The following is a 21,592-nucleotide window of genomic DNA, read 5'->3' on the forward strand; positions in this document are numbered from 1 at the left end:
TAGAATTTAATATGCATGTTGTTATGGATTGAATTGTGTCCCCAAATATATGTGTGTCAACTTGGCTGGGCCATGATTCCCAGTATTATGTGGTTGTTCTCCATTTTTGTGATCTGATGTATTTATCCCGTGTGTTGTAAATCCTAACTTCTATGATGTTAACTAGGCAGGATAAGAGGCAGTTATATTAATGAGGCAGGACACAGTCTAGAGGCTTAGGTTGTATCTCAAGTCAATCTCTTTTGAGAGTTCAAAAAGAGAAGTGAGCAGAGAGGAGAGGGGCCTCATGCTACGAAGAAAGAAGTGGTAGGAGTGGAGTGCGTCCTTTGGACCTGGGGTCCCTGCACTGAAAAGCTCCTAGACTAGGGAAACATTGATGAGAAACATCTTCCCTCAGAACTGACAGAGACAGAAAGCTTTCCTCAGGAGCTGGCACCCTGAATTCAGACTTCTAGCCTCCTAGACTGTGAGAGAATAAATTTCTGTTTGTTAAAGTCATCTACTTGTGGTAATTCTATTACAGAAGCACTAGATAACTAAGACAGTGAAGGGCAGGGGGATTTTAGCTGTATCACAGATGCTGTGGTAATGGCGGGGAGCTCTCTCTGTCTTTCCCTCACTGGTGTTACTGCATGGGCACTCCCACAGTGTCCCACTGTGGGTAGTTTCCTCTGTCGCCTCTCAGCTGCAGTATTCCCCTTGCCCTGCAGCCCTTGAAGTTCCTTCTAGGCTAGTACTCATCCATCTAAGGCCTCAGTGAGATTCAACAGCACTCTCATGCAGTGCCACGGTCTTTCTTCACTGCCTCCCAATTGTGTGGCCCATGAACTCCCACAGCCAATTTGCGCCACCTTAAAAAATTAGATTAACTTCTTTTCTGTGTTCCTTGTTTGGGATGTTACCCAGCTGCATCCCAAAATGACTGTGATGAGTGAGTGTTTCTGATGTTAGCGAATAGGATCTCTCAGCTTCCGTGCTGACCCTGTTCATTCTCTCCCTTGCTTCTGGACTCACACCGACTCTCTTATATCCAGCTGCTCTCCGGAGTTCTGAGATTTCAACCTGTGCTTCTTTTTATCTGTTGTTCAGCATGTTAGTTGCTGGGGAGTAAATGGGAGTGTCCACTCACTTTGCCATCTTCCTCTGCCTCCTCCTGTCTGTGTGTTTTTCTTAAGCCAATGTCAATACACAGATGCAATCATAGAATGGGTTGAGATTTTGACTTAAGCAGGGCTGGGGTTTTGTTAGGTAAGAATAGGGAAGAAAATGAATGACTAGAGAAACGAGGAGAAATGCAAGAGGATATAATAAAGATGCACGATGGACTACAGGAGGAAGAGTAAGAAGTAGAGTAGGGGTGGGAGATGTAAGGGACAGAAAGATAGAAGACCGTGATCCCAGTGGTATCTTGGTATACATGAGGAAGTAAATTCAAAAGATAGGAGATGGGAGATCAAAAAACGAGACAATTAAGAAGATGGTATTTGGTAATGACAAAGCCTAGTATATGACCAGAAGCCAGGTCAAGCACTAGGCTACTAACTGAATGATCAACATTTGGAACCCATAAGACACTCTAAGGGAGAAAAACCTAGGGGTCCACTCTCATGAAGATTACAACCTAGGAAACACTGTGAGACAGTTCTACCCTGTAACATTGGGTTACTATGAGTTGGAATGGATTCAAGAGCACACAACAACAATAGTATATGACTATAGTAGTGAGTGGCTTATAGAGTAGAAGACAAGATTAAATGCAGAGAGCAGGTCTTGGATATGGGAGGCAGGGGAAGTGGAAGGATCATCTGTGTGGAAATTAAATCATAAAGAATTGTTGTTGTTGGATGCCATCAAGTTGATTCTGACTCATAGATACCCTATTTGGCTGAGTAGAACTACCCCATAGGTTTTTCTAGGCTGTAATCCTTATGGGAGCAGATCACCAAGCCTTTCTCCTGCCACTGCCAACCTTTCAGTTAGCAGCTGAATGCTTAACCTTGCACCACCAGAAGTATAGTAACAGTACTAATACAGGCAATTACAATTAAAATCAGAGTGGATCTCTTTGAGTGATTCTCAGACTAGGAGTATCAACATAGCCTGGGTACTTGTTAGGAAGGCAAATTCTGGAACCTCACCCAAGCCTAATAATCAGACAGAAACTCTGGGGGCTGTGGGTGAGGCCCTGTAAACTGTTTTAACAAGCTCTCCAGATGATTCTAATGCACATTGCAGTTTGATAACTATTTCCACAGTAGCACAGAAGGTAGAGAAGTTTATTGCTTAGAGAAGCAGTAAAGGCTTCAAAGAAGTAGCATTTGAAATACACCTTAAAGATATTGCAAGGTTAAATGGGAGGGGTACTAAAATTACATTCGTAAACAAAAGCTAGCATCATGAACAGGCCTCAGCTATGGTCAAATGGATTATGTAAAAGTGTAGCAATTAGTTTTTTTAGGAATCCTGATAAAACATCACAAATGTCTTTAAATCTACTTAATATTAGGTACAGGACAGAGTGAGAGAGTGGGGAGAAAGTGTAGCTGCCTTGGTACAACAACTAATCTCTCTACAATTCCGAACATTTTTAGGGAAGGGACGATAGGAGAAACAGCTCCCCAGAGCAGGTGCAAACCACTGGGATTAAAGGAAGCCTAGCCCTTTAACGACGTCACGTAGCGCCCTGGATCCGCCCATCGCTGTATTTTTCCACCCAACAGCGGGCGCCTCCGGGGGGCGGGGTTTGTGTTCTGTGACGTCACTGCGGAGCGCCCAGCACGCTCCGTTGGCGGCGAATTCAAACGGTGGTGTTTTTATCTCCCGGCCTGAAGAAAAGTCGGAATACCTGGGTTATTCTCCCTGCCTCAGCTGGCAGCAGCGGGTGTGTCGTGCCAAGTACCTTGGAAACTAAGGCAGCTGGTACCTAAGGGGGAAAATGGCGCTCTCGACCACAGTTCCCCAAAAGAAGAACATAAAGCGGAAGGCTCCTCGCGGCTTTCTAAAACGCGCCATGAAGCAACAGAAGCCTCACCTGCGTCTGGAGACTAATGGCGACTTACTGGTGAGATTTCGTTTCTCCTTGGGCTGTGTGTGGGGCAGGAGAAGGTAGAGGAAATAAACCCCAGCGTTTGTGTCGCCGCCTCCAGTTAATCTACAGCCCTTCAGGCCCACGTTTAAGGCATTTCCAGCAATGACTATCAGGTTAGCCCCAGCTTGGCACGTCAGTTTATATTCCTGACGTTTAGTTGCTCCGGGGACCGCTGAAATGTAGTTATCTGGATCTTTTTTGAAAGGAAGGCTATTAGGCATATCAGCTTGAAAAAACTAACGTAAAGTTCTTGCTTGGAGTTCTTAAATATCACTGTTCAAAAACGCAGTTTCCCACTGTGGTTAGTGTATTTGCGAAGAGTATGAAAGATAAACTCTTTTAAAACTAGATTTTGGAGTTCAGGCTGGGTCATTTTTATTTAACTGTTGTAAAAGGCATACTGACATGCCTTTTAAGCACTTCCCTCCCTTTTCTGTCTTCCTTCTCTTTTTATGTTGCTAACTAAACATATTTCCATATTCTACTTTAGGATACTTCCTAAAGACCCCTGTTCCAAAAGTTTACTTGGAAGTAATATACTTTTTAACTGTGAATTTATTTTCCTAGACAAATAACAGAACACCTATTAGTTCAGTTTTCGGACAAGACCACTAAAGTCTGTTTATTTGATCCATAATGAAAAGACCTAGCCATGTGCTTCCTTAACTGTTCCAAAAACCAAACCAAATCTGTTGCCCTGCAGTTGATTCCAACTCATAGTCCCTCCTACAGGACAGAGTAGAACTGCCTCATACGGTTTCCAAGGAGCAGCTAGTGGATTGGAACTGCCGATCTTTTGATCTTTTTTTGGTTAGCAGCTGTAGCTCTTAACCACTGAACCACCAGGGCTCCTCCCTAACGGTTACAGCTTAGGAAACCCTATGACACAGTTCTGCTCTGTCACATAGGGTTGTTAGGAGTCCGAATGGACTCGTGGGCATATAGCAACAGTATATGACCATGGTAGTGAATGGCTTATAGGGTAGAAGACAAGATCAGAAGCAGAGGGGAGGTCTTGGAAATGGGAGGCGAGGAAATGGACGGATCATCTGTGTGGAAATGAAATCATGAAGAATTATTGTTGTTGGGTGCCTGAAGCATAGTGCTTTGCTAAAAAATAGCCCAACCAAACCACTCTGTAATAATCTTTCTGTCTTGAAATAAATTCAGAATTTGTGTATTGAATACTTGGGACACAAATCCCTGTAGCTGAATGGGCATTACATCCCTAGGTTTAAGCCATAGGAAACAGATCGTCTAGGAGATAATGGTAAGGATTTGTAGGTAACAAGGGCATAGTGCATGGAGAGTGTCTTGAGAATGCATGATTCCAGCTGTTCTTAAGACACATGGTTTTTTCCACCTCTTTTCCCCAGCGGTTCCCACGGAGTTAGTCCTGACTCATGGCGACCCCGTGTGTGTCAGACTAGAACTGTGCACCATAGGGTTTTCAGTGGCTGATTTTTTGAAAGTAGATTGCCAGGCCTTTCTTTCAAGGCACCTTTCTCTGCCCCCAGAGTGACCCATGAGCACATGGCTTCATGGTGTGGCGGGATCCAAGTGGCACAGAAAGGAAGGGGATATGAAATTTCAAGCAGTTTCAGTGGTTGCTTTTGGCTACTAGCTATTCCCAGGTGGTATGCTTGCCTTCTGTGGCTTTGATTAATTCTCCTTCACTGTCCTATATGCCAGTCCTCTACTCTGGTTTTTTTGCTTATAGTTTTACGCTTGCCATTGACACTTCATAATCTTACCCAGCAGATGTCCCACATCATCCATGAAGCTTTCTACAATGAAGGCAGTCTGTTTTGATCTCTTATTTTTCGCAACTTCTTCAGCAGTCAGAGTGTATGTACTACAGTTTAGCTATTGGCACTCTAACACTGTTTTCTAGGAGTTTTGTACGTTGACGTTGTCTCCAGTGTGGTATAGTTTCTTTAAGGGAAGGAACTATATCTTGTACTCCTTTTGTATCTCCCATCTTTAACACAAAACTAAGCTACTTTTATGCTGTCTTTTGCACATGATATTTCTTTTACCTGAAAATTTCCTCATTCCGTTCCACTTTGCAAACTCCAGTTCCACTTTCTCCATGAAGCCTTCCTTAATTTCCTTAGGAAAGATCAACCTTATCCTTCCTCTTTATAGTTTATTGTCAGACCTTTGTCTCTAATTTCTTTATGGGTTTGATTCTCCCACTAGACAGGGAATTTTGAATTGTACTACTGTTTAGTACAATACACCGAGTATACAATTCTGATGATACAATTAATGATGGAAATGCATGGTAATTACACATGGATTGATTGTTGTCATTTCTAGCAATTTACTCATAATTTCTTTTGTATTACATTTCTTCTGCACTGGCTTTTTTGCTATTGTTTGATTCTCAGTTTATTTGACTGTGTATTTGATGTTATATGTGTGTATCCCCAGCACCAGTACTAGTGATTATATCTGCTAAATCTAAACAAATTGTTCTGGTTTCTTGTGACTTAGTTAGCTTTCAGATTTATCACAGAGCAATGCTATGCAAGTGTCTGGGTATTTATGTTGTTGTTGTTAAGTGCCATCAAGTCAGTTCGAATTATAGTGACCCTGTGTACAACAGAATGAAACACTGCCTGGTCCTGCCCATTATCGTGGTCGTTGTTACGCTTGAGCCCATTATTGCAGGCACTGTGTCAATCCATCTCATTGAGGGTCTTCCTCTTTTTCCCAGACCCTCGACTTTGCCAAGCTTGATGTCCTTTCTCAGGGACCGATCCCTCCTAATAACATGTCCAAAGTATGTGAGACATAGTCTTCCCATCCTTGCTTCAGAGAAGGATTCTGGCTGTACTCCTTCCAAGACAGATTTGTTCATTCTTTTGGCAGTCCATGGTATATTCAACATTCTTCACCAACACCATCATTCAAAGGTGTCAATTCTTTTTCGGTCTTTTTTATTCATTGTCCAGCTTTGCATGCATATGAGGTAATTGAAAGCACCATAGCTCGGGTCAGGTGCATCTTAGTCTTCAAGGTGACATCTTTGCTTTATAACGCTTTTAAAAGTCTTTGGCAGCAGATTTGCTGAATGCAATGTGTCACTTGATTTCTTGACTGCTGCTTCCATGGGTGTTAATTGCGGATCCAAATAAAATGAAATCCTTGACAATTTCAGTCTTTTCTCCGTTTATCATGGTATTGTTTACTGGTCCAGTTGTGAGGATTTTTGTTTTCTTTATGTCAAGGTATAATCCATACTAAAGGCTGTGGTCTTTGATCTTCATCACTAAGTGCTTCAAGTCCTCTTCACTTTCAGCAGGCAACCTTGTGTTATTTGCATATTGAAAGTCGTGAACGAATCTTCCTCCAATCCTGATGCCCCTTTCTTCTTCTTATAGTCTAGCTTCTCAGTTTATTTGCTCAGTATACAGATTGAATAAGTATGGTGAAATGATACAACATTGACACACACCTTTCCTGACTTTAAGCCACTCAGTATCCCCTTGTTCTGTCCGAATAACTGCCTCTTGATCTGTGTACAGGCTCCTCATGAGCACAATTAAGTGTTCTGGAATTCCCATTCTTCGCAACATTACCCATAATTTCTTATGATCCACACAGCGGGATGCCTTTTCATAGTCCATAAAAAGCAGGTAAACACCTTTCTGGTATTCTCTGCTTTCAGCCAAGATCCATCTGACATCAGCAGTGATATCCCTCGTTCCACATTCTCTCCTGAATCCAGCTTAAATTTCTGGCAGTTCCCTGCTGATGTACTGCTGCAGCAGCTTTTGAATGATCTTCAGCAAAATTTTACTTACGTGTTATATTAATGATATTGTTCGATAATTTCTGTATTCTGTTGGATCACCTTTCTTGGGAATAGGCATAAATATGGATCTCTTCCAGTTAGTTTGTCTTCCAAATTTCTTGGCATAGATGACCGAGCGCTTCTAGCGCTTCATCGGTTTGTTGAAACATCTCAATTGGTATTCTGTCAATTCCTGCAGCCTTGTTTTCACCAATGACATCAGTGCAGCTTGAACCTCTTCCTTCAGTACCATTGGTCCCTGATCATATGTTACCTCCTGCAATGACTGAACATCGGCCAATTCTTTTTGGTATGGTAACTCTATTCCTTCCATGTTCTTTTGGTGCTTCCTGCACCGTTTAATATTTTCTCCGTAGAATCCATATTGCATTTCGAGGCTTGAATTTTTTCTTCAGCTCTTACAGCTTGAGAAATGCTGAGTATGTTCTTCTCTTTTGGTTTTCTATCTCCACCTCTTTGCACGTGTCATTATAATACTTTGTCTTCTTGAGCCGCCCTTTGAAATCTTCTGTTCAGCTCTTTCACTCCGTCATTTCTTCTGCTTGCTTTAGCTACTTGACATTCAAGAGCAAGTTTCAGAGTCTCTTCTGGCATCCATTTTGGTCTTTTCTTTCTTTCCTGTCTTTTTAATGACCTCTCACTTTCTTCATGTGTGATGTCCTTGATGTCATGCCACAACTCATCTTGTCTTCGGTCATTAGTGTTCAATGGGTATTTATGGTTACATAAAATTCAAAAGTACTATGTCAAAGGGAGGAAGTCAAGCTGGCCTATTCTTTTGGTAACTTAGCTAGTCAAGATGAAAATATGGTGTGTAAATTACCTTTTGATTTACCCTTCAAGCAAGCTGATTTTTTCCCTCAAAGTAAATCCTTGATGGAATAGCTTCCTTTTTCAGGCTTGAATGTCCAGGTAACTACCTTGAAGCTTGTTTTTGTACTGACCATTTTAATTTAAGCCATAGTGCATTTGAGTGGCATCATTCAATTAACTGTTTTATAACATAGGAATAGGTTGTTTAAAAAAATGTAATTTGTCTCATTATTCATAACTTATACCCGTAGAGAGAAAAGGACATGCATTCCATGTAGGTTAGTAGCATAAACGAAGTGTCACAACAGATGTGGTTTATTTGAGGTTGATTAAAAAAAAAATTGGGTGTTGATTAAAAAAAAAAGGATATGGAGGAATCTTTTTCTTGTTCAGTAAATTATTGACTACCTGTTATGTATTGAAGGAACCCTGGTGGTACAGCGGTGAAATGCTTGGCAGCTAACCAGAAAGTTGCTGGTTTGAACCCAGCAACCACTCTGTGGGAGAAGAATGTGACAGTCTGCTCCCATAAGGATTACTACTATGGGGCAGTTCTACTCTGTCCTATAGGGTCCCTGTTGGTTTTGGTTATTATGTATTGAGCAATGAGCTAAAAGTCACTGGGGATGCAATGTTGAAGAAGATAGACATAGTTCTTGCCTTTATAATACATTGAGGAAGGTAAGTGGAAAATTACAGTATAACGTAGTACATGCAATGATAGAGTGTTCAGATTGCCAAGAGTCCACATAAACTTAAATATTGGGGGACTTTGGACTTTTTAGGGAAGGCTGCAAACCAGTAGGATGCCTGGAGGCAAGGTTGCATTTGAATACTGAAAGAAATTCAGAAAACCTAGTATAGAACTAGAGGCTGAAAAAGGTAAGAGATTAACCTGGAGAGGCCTAGCCAAGTTCCTTTTAGTTAAGGAATTAGGAATTTAACCTGAGAGTATCTGGAAGCTATTTATCTTTAGAAGCAAAAATAAAGATTAGCAGATGAAATTGTGACATATGGAATGTTTTTGCTGTAGAAGAAAATGAGATGTCATTGGAATTTTAATAAAAATTGAATGAAATGGTATAGTAGTATAAAGAATCAGAATTGGGGTGCTTTACTTCATAGTTCTTAGGATAGTTAGAGAAGACAGTACGTCAAAAAAGTACTAAGAGATTATTTTCTTCTGTAGAGTCTTCATTTTAATAAATTTAAACTCCCAAACCGCTAATTTTCCTGAAATCTATATAACAATCCATTAAAGATTTCTGCATAGTGTAAAGCATTTAAAACACCAAATTACCTAGTTATTTAACATTTAGTGAACTGTAGGGTTGTGGTTGTACAAAGATAAAATTTAGTATTAAAGTACTACAAAAAATGCAGTATATATGATGTAAATAACCAAAAAAAAGAAAAAAAAGTTAAAGATACCGTCTAAATGGAACTGGATCTGAGCTGCTAGTGTCTGCAGGCAACCGGCAGAAGCAAAGATTGGGACCCAGGGGGAATGAACTCTCAAGGAAGGGCAAGATGTTAGTAATAATTTAAATCAAGGTGCACTAGTATGATTCTAGAGGGAGAATTGAGATAGCACTGAAGTCCACTTTGCATTCTCTCCTGCTTGGTTGTATGCATCTTAACTATTTTCGCTGGTAAGTGAATGTAGCTTGTGTAGTAGTTTTTCTGTTTGCATAGTGAATTTCAGTAAAATATTTAATAAAACTGTTATTGTGCGTATTCAGATAGGTCAGATAATGAGGGATAATTTTATATATGTTTTTGCTTATATGTAGAGCTTGTTTCTGTAAGAATATATAAGAAACAACCATGGTTGACTGGGGGATGATAGGAGAGAGAGATTTATTTTGTACAGTTTACCTCTTTGTAAAGGAGACCTGATAGTACCAAATGGTTATGCATTTGGCTGCTAAACAAAAGGCAGGTGGTTCAGACCCAATAGTGGCTCTGTGGAAGAAAAGACCTGGTAATCTGCTCGCATAAAGATTATAGCCTAGGAAACTGTATGAGGCAGTTCTGCTCTGTTACATTGGATCACTATGAGTCGAAATCGACTCGATGGCACACAACAGCAATACCTCTTTGTAGACTTTTTTTAAAAATACATCTTTTTGTTTAGAGCAGTTTTAGGTTTATAGAAAAATTGTCCAGAAAGCACAGAGTTCCCATATGCCTCCTCTCCTCCCTGCACATAATTTCTCCTGTTATTTACATCTTGCATTATTGTGATACATTTGTTACAATTGATGAACCAATGTTATTACATTGTTATTAACTTACGAGTCTGAATGGACTCCACAGCAATGGGTTTGGTTTTGGTAGTTTACATTAGGGTTCACTCCTTGTATTGTACAGTTATATGGGTTTTGACAAATGAATAATGACATGTATCTGCCATTGTACTATCATGCAGAATAGTTTCACTACCCTTAAAATACCCTGTGCTTCACCTGTCCACCTTGTGGACTTTTGGTTTTAATATTTTAATTTAGAAATAAGTATGGGTACACAAGAAGTTACAAAAATAGGTCAGAGCTCCCAGGTATCCTTTACCCAGCTTCCCACAATGATTACATCTTATATAACTATAGTTCTTTATAGGCTTTTGAATTTTGTTCTCTCTGCTTATATTCCTATTTTAAATAATTTTTTAAAAAGATCCTTAAAGGTTACTGATGGTAAATATGATTATTTTATGATAGTTATCAGATGATATGTAAGATTACTTTTGTACATACACTTTTCAATTCAGCAAATTATAATTTCAGTTAACATGTTTGTAAATAGATATTTCAACTTAAATATCTAGTTGAAAGTATTTTTAGATCTTAGAATTTAGAATAAAAACAATTAGCCTAAAATATATTCAATGTGTTTTTATTTTAAATTTTCTGTAAATTTAAAATTATCTTAGAATTTATAATACATAAAGCAGGAATATTTGTTACTTAATAAAGAGTCCTAGGTAAGGTTTGATATGTAATGATGCTTTACAGTAATGTTATTGCTTATGCCTTTGGTCTGCCTTACATAGCCTAGTTTCATATATTGCAATGAGTAAGTTTCTTTTATGGAATCTAAGATGGACATATATTTAAGCAAATTCTGTATAGCATTAAATAGAAGAGTTAAGTGACTTAATCACAATAAGTAAATTCACTGTTGTAAGTAGTATAAAGTAAGTTTTGGGATTCTTTAATTTTAAAAGTCATTATTTCAAAGCATCAGTGTTAGAGTTTAAAAATCCTTTTAAATTTTCTCTTTTAAAGATTCATCTGAACTGTTTACTGTTTATTCATCGATTAGCAGAAGAGTCCAGGATAAATGCTAGTGAGAGTAAGTGTAGAACAATTAAAAAGGAGCATGTCGTGGCTGCAGCAAAGGTAAAAATCTGAATTTCTTTTCCTCACTTCCACATATCATCTCATTCATATTTGGATTCCTCTTCAGCTTGGTTGACTGAGTTGAAGCTTGGCTTTTCACGTTACTGGGTTTTAATTATGGAGTTATATTCCCCCCCCATACATATATTATGGATTTATGATAGAAAGATTAATAGCTACTGATTTATCATCATTTAGGGAGAAATTAAATTTTGGCTGCTAATCTGTGGGATTATAACTTGTTTAACCCATTGTTGGTGGATCAATTCTTACTCATAGTGACCCTTTAGGATAGGCTAGAACTGCCCTATAGCGTTTCCAAAATTAGTCTTTATGGAAGCAGACTGCCACATCTTTCTCCTGTGGAGTGACTAGTGGGTTCGAACTGTCAGCCTTCTGGTTAGCAGCTGAGCACTTAACTGTACCACCAGGGCTCCTCGTGGGATTATACCAAAAAAAACCCCGAAATCCATTGCTGATGAGTGTATCCTGACTCATAGCGACCCTATAGGACAGAGTAGAACTGCCCCAGTAAGGTTTCCAAGGAGTGGCTGGTGAATTCTAACTGCCGACCTTTTGGTTAGCAGCCATAACTCTTAACCAATGTGCCACCAGGGCTCCCAGTGTAGGACTGTAGCAGGCTTTATATGGTAGGAAAGGTTTATTACCTTGAAATTATCAAAAACTTACTTTGTTCTTGATTATTTTAAATACTCCTAAATTATCTAATTTCCTAACTTTGTTTTGATAATTTGGTGATTTATGAATCAAATTTCTTGTATAATCAGAGGAGATTGATTCTTACTGGTACTTCTATCTAGGGGTATGATGCCTAGGGCAGAATTTTCTGAATGTGTTCCTGAGAACATTAATTCCAAGAGATATTAATAAAGGGCCCACCACAAAAATTTCTGTGGTCAGATAATATAGATAACTGTCTTAGGCTGGGTTCTCTAGAAAAGCAGAACCAATAAAGCATATAAATATACAGAGAGAAAGATTTATATTAAGGAAATGGCTCATGCATTTGTAGAGGCTGGAACATCCCAAGTCTGTAGATCAGGGTAGAGATTTCTCCTGTTTCACATATCACAGGGACTGGCAAACCCAAGATCGGCAGGTTGGAGAGCAGGGCCCTTGTTCACAGGCTCTGAAGATCGACAAATCCCAAGATTGGCAGATAAGCTGTGCTAGCTTAAGTTCCAAGATCCAGAGGTCAGACGGACAGGAGGCAGCTGCAGGATCAGAGGCAAAAGTCAGAACGTTCACTTAGATTTGATGCAGGCCACATGCCCAAGGAAACTCCCTTTCAACTGATTTGCTACTCACAGCAGATCCCATCGTGGGGGTGATCACATATAAACACTGGGAATCATGGCCCAGCCAAGTCGACACACAGTCTTAACCATTACCCCGTTAAAAAACCCATTGCCTTTGAGTTGATTCCAACTCATAGTGACCCTATAGGACAGAGTAGAAATGCCCCATAAGAGTTTCCAAGGAGCGGCTGGTGGATTCGAATGGCTAACCTTTCGGTTAGCAGCCTGAGCTCTTAACCACTGTGCCACCAGGCTGCTTAACCATCACAGCAGCCTAATATACTCTACCTCTTTCTTGAATATTTACAGTGTTTACAATGTGTATTACTATGAGAAGTTTGAGAACTATAGTAAAAAAAATTTGTTGCACTTTAACTCAGCATTTTGTAAATTTATTTGAATATATAATACTTTCATTTGAAGTATCGATACTAACAGAGAAGGAGCCATGGTGGCACAGTGATTAAGTACTTGGCTGCTGACCCAAGGCTGGTGGTTCATACCCGCCCAGCGGCTCCACAGAAACAGACCTGGCAATCTGCTCCCGTAAAGATTATAGCCAAGAAAACCCTGTGGTGCGGTTCTACTTTGTCACATGGGGTACTATGAGTCAAGAGCACCTCTGTGGAAGTCTAGGAATGTGTATACCCTGGCACTTTTTAGGTGCTTCATATTCTTTTGCAAATACAAACATTTCTGCACATTTCTAGCCCGTTAAGGTCAATGTCAGTATAATTTTTAAAGTGAGGCATAAGAGCCTGAAGTGTGTGTATGTATGTGCTTCAAATGTAGGGTCTGTTTGTTTGTTTTTAGGAACTCTGGTGGTGCAGTGATTAAAGCGCTAGACTGCTAACCTGAAGGTCAGCAGTTTAAACCCACCAGCCACTGTGTGAGGAAAAGATGTGGCAGTTTGCTTCCATAAAGATTACAGCCTTGGAAACCCTATGGGCCAGTTCTGCTCTGTCCTGTAGGGTCCTTATGAGTTGGAATTGACATGACAGCAGTGGGTTTCGTTTTGGTTTGGTTGTTTTTATCAATAAACTATAGGTATGCTTACATAAAGTAATAGATAAGTTCTTTAAACAATTTTTGGAGGTATTCTGGTCTAATGCTCCCAGGCTTTTTATAAATAAAGACCTCCTATTGTTTTATTTCTTCCATGGGCTATTTGTTTTGGAAATTATAGGGTTGCTATGAGTCAGAATGGACTCGGCGGCAACGGGTTTTTGGCACAAGGTATCCGGCATAAAATGACTTGTTTTGGTCCCCAAATTGATAGAATTTTGAACAAAATATAAGATATTTTATGTTGCAATGGATTTGTACTGCTTTAGGGTTGTTAAAAGGAGTCCTGGTGGCGTAACTGTTAAGCATTTTGCTGCTAACCAAAAATAAAACTAGATTTTGAGAATCTAGGTTTCTTTTACATTTATTGAGAAAAGTAGACTATTTAGAGAAGACCATTTATAAGGCAGTATATTCCTTAATCACCTTCCAAATTGAGTTTTGCGTATTATGCACATAGGACTCCAACCTTTTGTTGGTTTGCTTGATTTGCCACAGGTATAATATATGTCACTGGTATAATATGAATTTTCTTTTATTTCCCTGCCCAGGTAATTCTAAAGAAGAGCAGAGGTTAGAAGTCAAAGAACACATTCTTCAAAGCTATGTTTTAGGTGGTGACAGGAGGCGAAATCACTTTTTACGTATTTGTTAGTATTGTGAATTATTAAAATATCGCTAGTTGAAGGATGTGTGTGTTTGTATTTTTTTTTTTACTGGTATTGAAATATTTCAAGTAAACACTTAAAACTAAACATTTGAGGTGCTATGTTTTATTTAGATGGCTTCTTTCATTTTTGTTTCCATTTTGTTGCTATTGCACATGCTGTCTAAGAAGGTGTACTTCTTAGAATTAATTAGAATATATTTAGATTTAGCCATACCTACTTATGGAATTACTGTCTGAAGAAACATGCAGCCAAAGCTAGGTATATTTAAAGTGTTAGTTTTAATTTGTTAATGCCTTCTTATAAGCAGTGCCATCTACTTTTATGTTGTTCTTACAATAATGATAAAATTTCTCAACTCGAAGATTGTAAGCAGCAAGGTTTTTCTGAAACCTAGTTTTAAAATTAACTCCTTTGTCCCTTCCCAAACTAAAAGATAGAAATTATGGAGCAGACAGACTTATTTTCGTTTTTTTTTTTTTCCTCCTTAGGGAACCCTTTAGAAATTTACTGTATATCAAATCCAGTAGTTTTTAAAATTATTTTTAATTTTGAAATAATTATAGAGCCACATGAGGTTGAAAAGAGACATCCCATGTATCCTACACCCGGTTTCCACCAATGGTTACACCTTACATAATTATAATACAATATCAAAATCAGGAATTTGACATTGGTACAATGGACATGTAGTTCTGACATTTATCACAACGTAGATTTCCTGTAAGTACCACTGTAATCAAGATACAGAACTATTCCATTATCACAAAGATCCTCCTTGAGCTACCCTTTTATAGTTGTACCTAGTGCCACCCATCACTCCAGCTACCATCCCTAACCCCTGGCAACCACTAATCTAATTTTGTCATTTTGAGGATGTTATAAATGGAATCATATAGGATATAACTTTCTGAAACTGACTTTTTTCACTTAGCATAATGCCCTTGAGATCTATCCCAAGTTGTTACATATATCAGCAGTTTGTTCTTTTTTATTAATGAGTAGTATCTCATGGTATGGATGAACAAAGTCAGTATAACCATGCACCTTTTGAAAGTTATTTTGGATATTTCCAGTTTTTGGCTATTACAGGTGAAGGTGCTGTGAACAACCACGGACAGGTTTTTGTGTGGCCCTAAGTTTTTGTTTCTCTGGAATAAATGCCCAGGAGTGCTGTTGCTAGGTTTTATGGTAAGAATATATTTATTTTGCTGCTGTTGAGAATATACACAGCAGAACCTACAACCATTCAACAGTTTCTGCATGTAGAACTCAGTAACGTTGATTACATTCTTCGAGTTGTGCAACCATTCTTACCCTCCTCTTCTGAGTTCTTCCTCCCCGCTTAATGTAAATTCACTGCTCCCTGATGTTTGTAGCTGTTTCTTCTCATTTTGCATGTGCCACATCAGCAAATGAAGTCCTTGAAAGCTTTACTCCGTTCACATCATTAAGGTTGACTCTACTTTGAGGAGGCACCACTTCCGCAGTTGTATTTGGAGTGCCTTCCAGCCTCAGGGGCTCATCTTCCAGCACTATGTTAGACAATGTTCCGCTGCTATCCATAAGTTTTCACTGGCTAATTTTTTTTTTTGGAAGTAGATCGCCAGGTACTTCTAACTAGTCTGTTTTAGTCTGGAAGCTCTGATGATACCTATCTATCATGGGTGACCCTGCTGGTATTTGAAATACTGGTGGCATGGCTTCCAACATCACAGCAACATGCAGGACCACAACAGTATGATAAACTGACAGACAAGTCACCTCAATGTGAAACAGACACCTCAACATGAAATGAAAATCCTTACAACTGGACTAAAAGCAACATCATGATAAATGGAGAAAATACTGAGGTCGTCAAGGATTTCATTTTACTTGGATCCACAGTCAAAGCCTGTGGAAACAACACTCAAGAAATCAAATGGCCTATTGTGTTGAGAAATATGTTATAAAATCTTTTTCAAGCAAAGATGTCACTTTGAGGACTGAGGTGTGCCTGACCCAAGCCATGGTATTTTCAGTTCCCTCATGCATGCAAAAGCTGGATAATGAAAAAAGGAAGACAGTTGAAGAATTGATGCACTCGAACTGTGGTGTTGGCGAAGAATATTGAATATATTATAGACTGCCAGAAAAATGAACAAATCTGTCTTGGAAGAGATATAGCCAGAATGCTCATTGGAAGCAAGGATGGTGAAACTTCGTCTCACGTACTTTGGACATGATTGGGAGAGACCAGTCCCCGGAGAACGACCCCATCCTTGGTAAAGTAGAGGGTCAGCAAAAAAGAGGAAGATCTTCAGTTAACACAGTTACTATGGGTGCAAACATTAACAACGATTGTGAGGATGGTGCAGGACTGGGCGGTTTTTCGTTCTGTTGTACATGGCGTCCCTATGAGTCAGAACTGACTTGGTGGCACCTGACAGCTACAACAACACTGCCCCCTAATTTTCCTATCTAATTTTTCAAGTTGCTGTTGTCAATTCGATCCCATATAGCTAGATCTTAAAAGAACACAATGCATGAGGCAGACATTATTAGTTAAGCTTAGCTTTTTTTCTTTCTTTCTGGTTTTTAGATGTCAGGGGATATTTTTGGTTTAAGGTTTAAGGACTGTCTCAGGGCAATAGTTTCAGGGGTTCATCCAGCCTCCATGGCTTCAGAAAATCTGGATTCCATATATGTTTACTTTTTTAAAGAAACTTTTCCAGTGTAGCTATACCATTGTACTTTCCTATTAGCAATATATGAGAAATTCCTCCTTTTCATCCTTACATTTGGTATTGTCAGTATTTTTCATTTTAGCTGTTTTGATACATGTATAGTGATATCTCATCGTGGTTTTAATTTGCATTTCCCTGATGGCTAACAATGTTGAACAAATTTTCATATGATTATTTGCAATCAGCATATCCTCTTTGGGAGTATGTCGGTGGTGCAAACATTTAATACACTTGGCTGCTAACTGAAAAGTTGGAGGTTCAAGTCCATCCAGAGGTGTTTTGGAAGAGAGGCTTGGCGATCTACTTCCAAAAAATCAGCCATCAGAAACCCCGTGGGGCACAGTTCCGCTCTGACTGGTGGGTTGTCATGAGATGGAGTCACCTTGAGAACAACTGATTTTTTGTATCTTCTTTGTCCATTTTCAAGTTGGATTGTTTGTTTTTCTAATGTTGTGTTTTAAGAGTTCTTATATATTCTACATATTAGTCCCTTGTTAGGTAAGGGGTTTGCAAATATTTTCTTCCAGTCTTTTGTCTTTTTATCCTTTTAACAGAGTCTTTTACAGTTCAAAAGTTTTTAATTTTGAGGTAGTCCAATTTGACAGTTTTTTTTACCCTTTTATTGATTTTGCTTTTGGTGTCATATTTAAGAGCTCTTCACTAAGCCGTGGGTCTTGAAGACTTTCTCCTATGTTATATCCTAAAAATTTTACAGTTTCATGTTTTACATTTAAGTATCTAGTCCATTTTGTGTTAATTTTTGTATAAGGTATGAGGTTTAGGTCAGGGCTAAGTTTTTTTTTTGCCTGTGGATATGCATTTGTTCAGCACCTTCTGTTGAAAAGTCTTAATCTTCCCTCCGTTGAATTACTTTTGTGCATTTGTTGAAAATCAGTAAGTCATACTTGAGTAGGCTGTTCCTGGGTTCTCTGTTCTGTTCCATTGATCAGTGTTTCCCTTCCTCCACCACTACCACACAATCCTGATTACTGTAGCAATATACTCAATTTTGAAGTCAGGTAGAGTAGTTACTACCACTTGATTCCTTTTCAGAATTGTTTTGACTGTTCTAGTTCTTTGCCTTTCCATATAAATTTTAGAACAATCTTGTCTGTAGATACAAAAATCCTGCTGGGATTTTGATAGGAATTGCATTAAAGCTGTATGTTAATTTGAAGTGACATCTTTACTATGTTGAGTCTTCCAGTCCTTGAACCCTAATGTCTCTTCAGTTATTTGGATCTTTGATTTCTTTCATCAATATTTTACAGAGTATAACATACAAGTTCTGCCCTGTACATTTTTTTTTTTTTTTTTAGATTTATGCCAAATAATTTTGGGGGGGATTGTAAATTATATTTTTAATGCAGTTTCCAAATGTTCATTGCTCGTATATAGAAATGCAATTGATTTTTGTATGTTTAACTTGACTCCTGCGACCTTGCTGAACTCACTTCTAGGGTTTTTTTTTTAAGATTTCTTTGGATTTTGTACATGACCATCGTGTCATCTGCAAATAAAGACAGTTATATTTCTTCCTGTTTGATTGGTAAGGAGCCCTGGTGGTGTAGTGGGTAAGCATTTGAAAGGTTGGTGGTTGGAACCTACTAGCTGCTCTGTGGGAGAACAGATCTGGCAATCTGTTCCCATAAAGATTGTTGTTGTGTGCTGTGGAGTCAGAACTGCCCCATAGGTTTTCCTAGGCAGTAATCTTTACTGAAGCAGATCACCAGGTGTTCTGCAAAGCTGCTGGTGAGTTCAAACTGCCTACCTTTTGGTTAGCAGTGAGCACTTAACCATTGTGCCACCAGGGCTACTTCCCATAAAGATTGTTGTTGTTCGGTGTCATAGAGTTGATTCCGACTCATGGTGATCCTATGTACAACAGAAGGAAATACTACCCGGTCCTGCTCCATCTTCACAATTGTTTTTATGCTTGAGCCCATTGTTGCAGCTACTGTGTCAATCCATCTCATTGAGGGTCTTCTTTTTTGCTGACCCTCTAAAGATTATAGCCTAGGAAACCCTATGGGGGAGTTCTGCTCTGTCCTGTAGGGTCCTTATGTCTTGGAATCAACTTGAGGGCACACAACAAGAAGCAGATGTAGAGTGCAGTTTCACAAGGGAGGCAAGCACTAAGTGGCTAAAAATCTTGCTTTTGGGGGCTGTTTTTAAAACAATTGGATATACAAAAATTTGAGTTTGGTGCCCTTGGGCTTTTTGGGCTCAGCCTGTTAAAAAGAAATAACTTGGGGCCAATGTGCACAAGCCATCATTGGCTCATTTATACAACACAAGGCAATCATGGGAGCCCTGGTGGCAGTCTCCATGAGTTGGAATCTAACAACAGGAGTAAAAGCGGCTGAAAAGATTTTTTGTTTGCATAATAGTTGATTCCCCTTGTAAAATGTCCTTGGATCAGTGAAGATAAAGAAAAGGAGGAGATGGGTAATCAAGGGTAAGGTAACAGCTATAATGATCAAGTATTATCCTTGTTTCTGAATCTTGAAGAGGACTATTACAGTCTAAGAGTTCAAAGCCTTACCCAGTCAAATCACTGGAATGCTAATCCTTCAAAGGCCTTTCTTTCCTTGTTGGCTTTAATTGGTTTGTGATCTCTTTCGCAGCTGTCGAAATGTCCTGTTACTATGCCTCTGATTCTCCTTTGGTGTCACTGCTGTTCCCTGTGTGCTGCTCTGTGGTTCTATTCCTCATGCTTCTCCCTTGTCTTCATGGTCTTCTCTTTCTGTGGTACAGGTTCCACAAGGGTTTTCTTTCCTTCATCTTGCATCCCATTTCAAAAGTTTGAATCGATGACCCCAGGCCTTGGTCATTCAGATGCATTCTCTTCACTGGTGGCCTGTGATCTGAGTCATATGCCTTTTGACTCACCCTTAATCCTATGAGTTTCTTTCTATGAATGCCAGCCCTTCCAGAGATAAGCAGTTGTATTGCCTGTTTGTTCAGGGATTGAAGCTGATCTCTGTTAACTAGGGTCTGACCATCATAAACAAAAGTCCCATTCATTATTCTAAGGGCCTGTTGTTAGGTGCCGTCCAGTCAGTTCTGACTCATAATGATCCCATGTACGACAGAACAAAACACTACCGGGTCCTGTGCCATCCTTACAATCTTTGTTACACTTAAGCCCATCATTGCAGCCACTGTGTCAGTCTATCTCGTTAAGGGTCTTCCTCTTTTTCACCGACCCTCTGCCTTACAAGCAAGATGTCCTAATAACACGTCCAAAGTACATTAGATGAAGTCTTGCCACTCTTGCTTCCAAGCATTCTGGCTGTACTTCTTCCAAGACAGATTTGTTCATTCTTCTGGCATTGCAAACATCATAATTTAAAGGTGTAAATTCTCTGTCTTCCTTACTCATTGTCTACTTTCACGTGCATATGAGGCAATTGAAAATATTATGACTTGAGTCAGGGGCACCTTAGTCCTCGAAGTGGTATCATTGCTTTTCAACACTTTAACACTCTAAAGAGATCTTCTGCAGCAGATATGTCCAATACAATATGTTTGATTTCTTGACTGCTGCTTCTGTGGGCATTTATCCTGATGTTGCTTATTGGTCCTGTTGTGAGGATTTCTGTTTTTTTTATTTTGAGGGGAATTCCTTACTGAAGTAAGCGCTTCAAGTCCTCTTCAGCAATCAAGGTTGTGTCATCTGCATATTGCAGGTTGTTAATAAGTCTTCCTCTAATCCTGATGCCACATTTATTCTTCATATAGCCCAGCTTCTTGAACTATTTGTTCAGCATGCAGATTGAGTAAGTATGGTGAAAGGATACAACCCCAATGCATACCTTTCCTGATTTTAAACCACACAGTATCCCTTTGTTTTGTTTGAACAACTGCCTCTTGGCGTATGTATGGATTCCTGATGAACACAATTAAGCATTCTGGATTTCTCATTCTTTTCGATGTTATCCATAACTTGTTATGATCCACATAGTCAAATACCTTTGCATTGTCAGGAAAACATAGGTAAACATCTTTCTAGTATCCTCTGCTTTCTGCCAAGATCCATCTGACATCAGTAATGATGTCCTCATTCCATGTCCTGAATCCAGCTTGAACATCTGGCAGTTTGCTGTTGATAAACTACTACAATTGCTTTTGAATGCTCTTCAGCAAAATTTTACATATGTGTGATATTAATGATTTTTTAAAAAATAATTCCCACATTCTGTTGGATCACCTTTCTTTAGAATGGGCACAAATATGGATATTTCAGTTGGCCAGGAAACTTCCTTTTTTTTTTTTTAAGTTTTATTGTATTTTAGTCAAAGATTTACAGATCAAACTAGTTTCTCATTAAACTATACACATATTGTTTTGTGACATTGGTTGCCAACCCCATGACATGTCATCACTCTCCCCTTCTCAACCTTGGGTTCCCCATTAGCAGCTTTTCTGTCCCCTCCTGTTTTCTTGTCCTTGCCCCTGGCCTCATGTGCCCATTTAGTCTCATTTTGTTTTATGGGCCTGTCTAATCTTTGGCTGAAGGGTGAACCTCAGGAGTGACTTCATGTCTGGAGGCCATACTCTGGGGGTTTCTCCAGTCTCTGTCAGACTAGTAAGTCTGGCCTTTTTTTTGTGTGTGTGTGTGTGTGTGTGTGTGTGTGTGTGTGTGTGTGTGTGAGTTAGAATTTTGTTCTACATTTTTCTACCTTT

General features: G+C 39.1%; 1 protein-coding gene across 1 annotated transcript; it reads left to right on the top strand.

Annotated features, from left to right (window-relative positions):
• Positions 1-2,753: 2,753 nt before the first annotated feature.
• On the top strand, positions 2,754-14,201 carry CENPW (centromere protein W). Its single transcript, XM_049900489.1, has 3 exons — positions 2,754-3,061; positions 11,012-11,125; positions 14,061-14,201. Exons 1-3 carry the CDS (start codon positions 2,936-2,938, stop codon positions 14,085-14,087), a joined length of 267 nt encoding a protein of 88 aa, XP_049756446.1. The 5' UTR covers positions 2,754-2,935; the 3' UTR covers positions 14,088-14,201.
• Positions 14,202-21,592: the final 7,391 nt, after the last annotated feature.

The sequence above is a fragment of the Elephas maximus genome, chromosome 1 (assembly GCF_024166365.1).
Source record: "Elephas maximus indicus isolate mEleMax1 chromosome 1, mEleMax1 primary haplotype, whole genome shotgun sequence".
NCBI lineage: Eukaryota > Metazoa > Chordata > Mammalia > Proboscidea > Elephantidae > Elephas > Elephas maximus.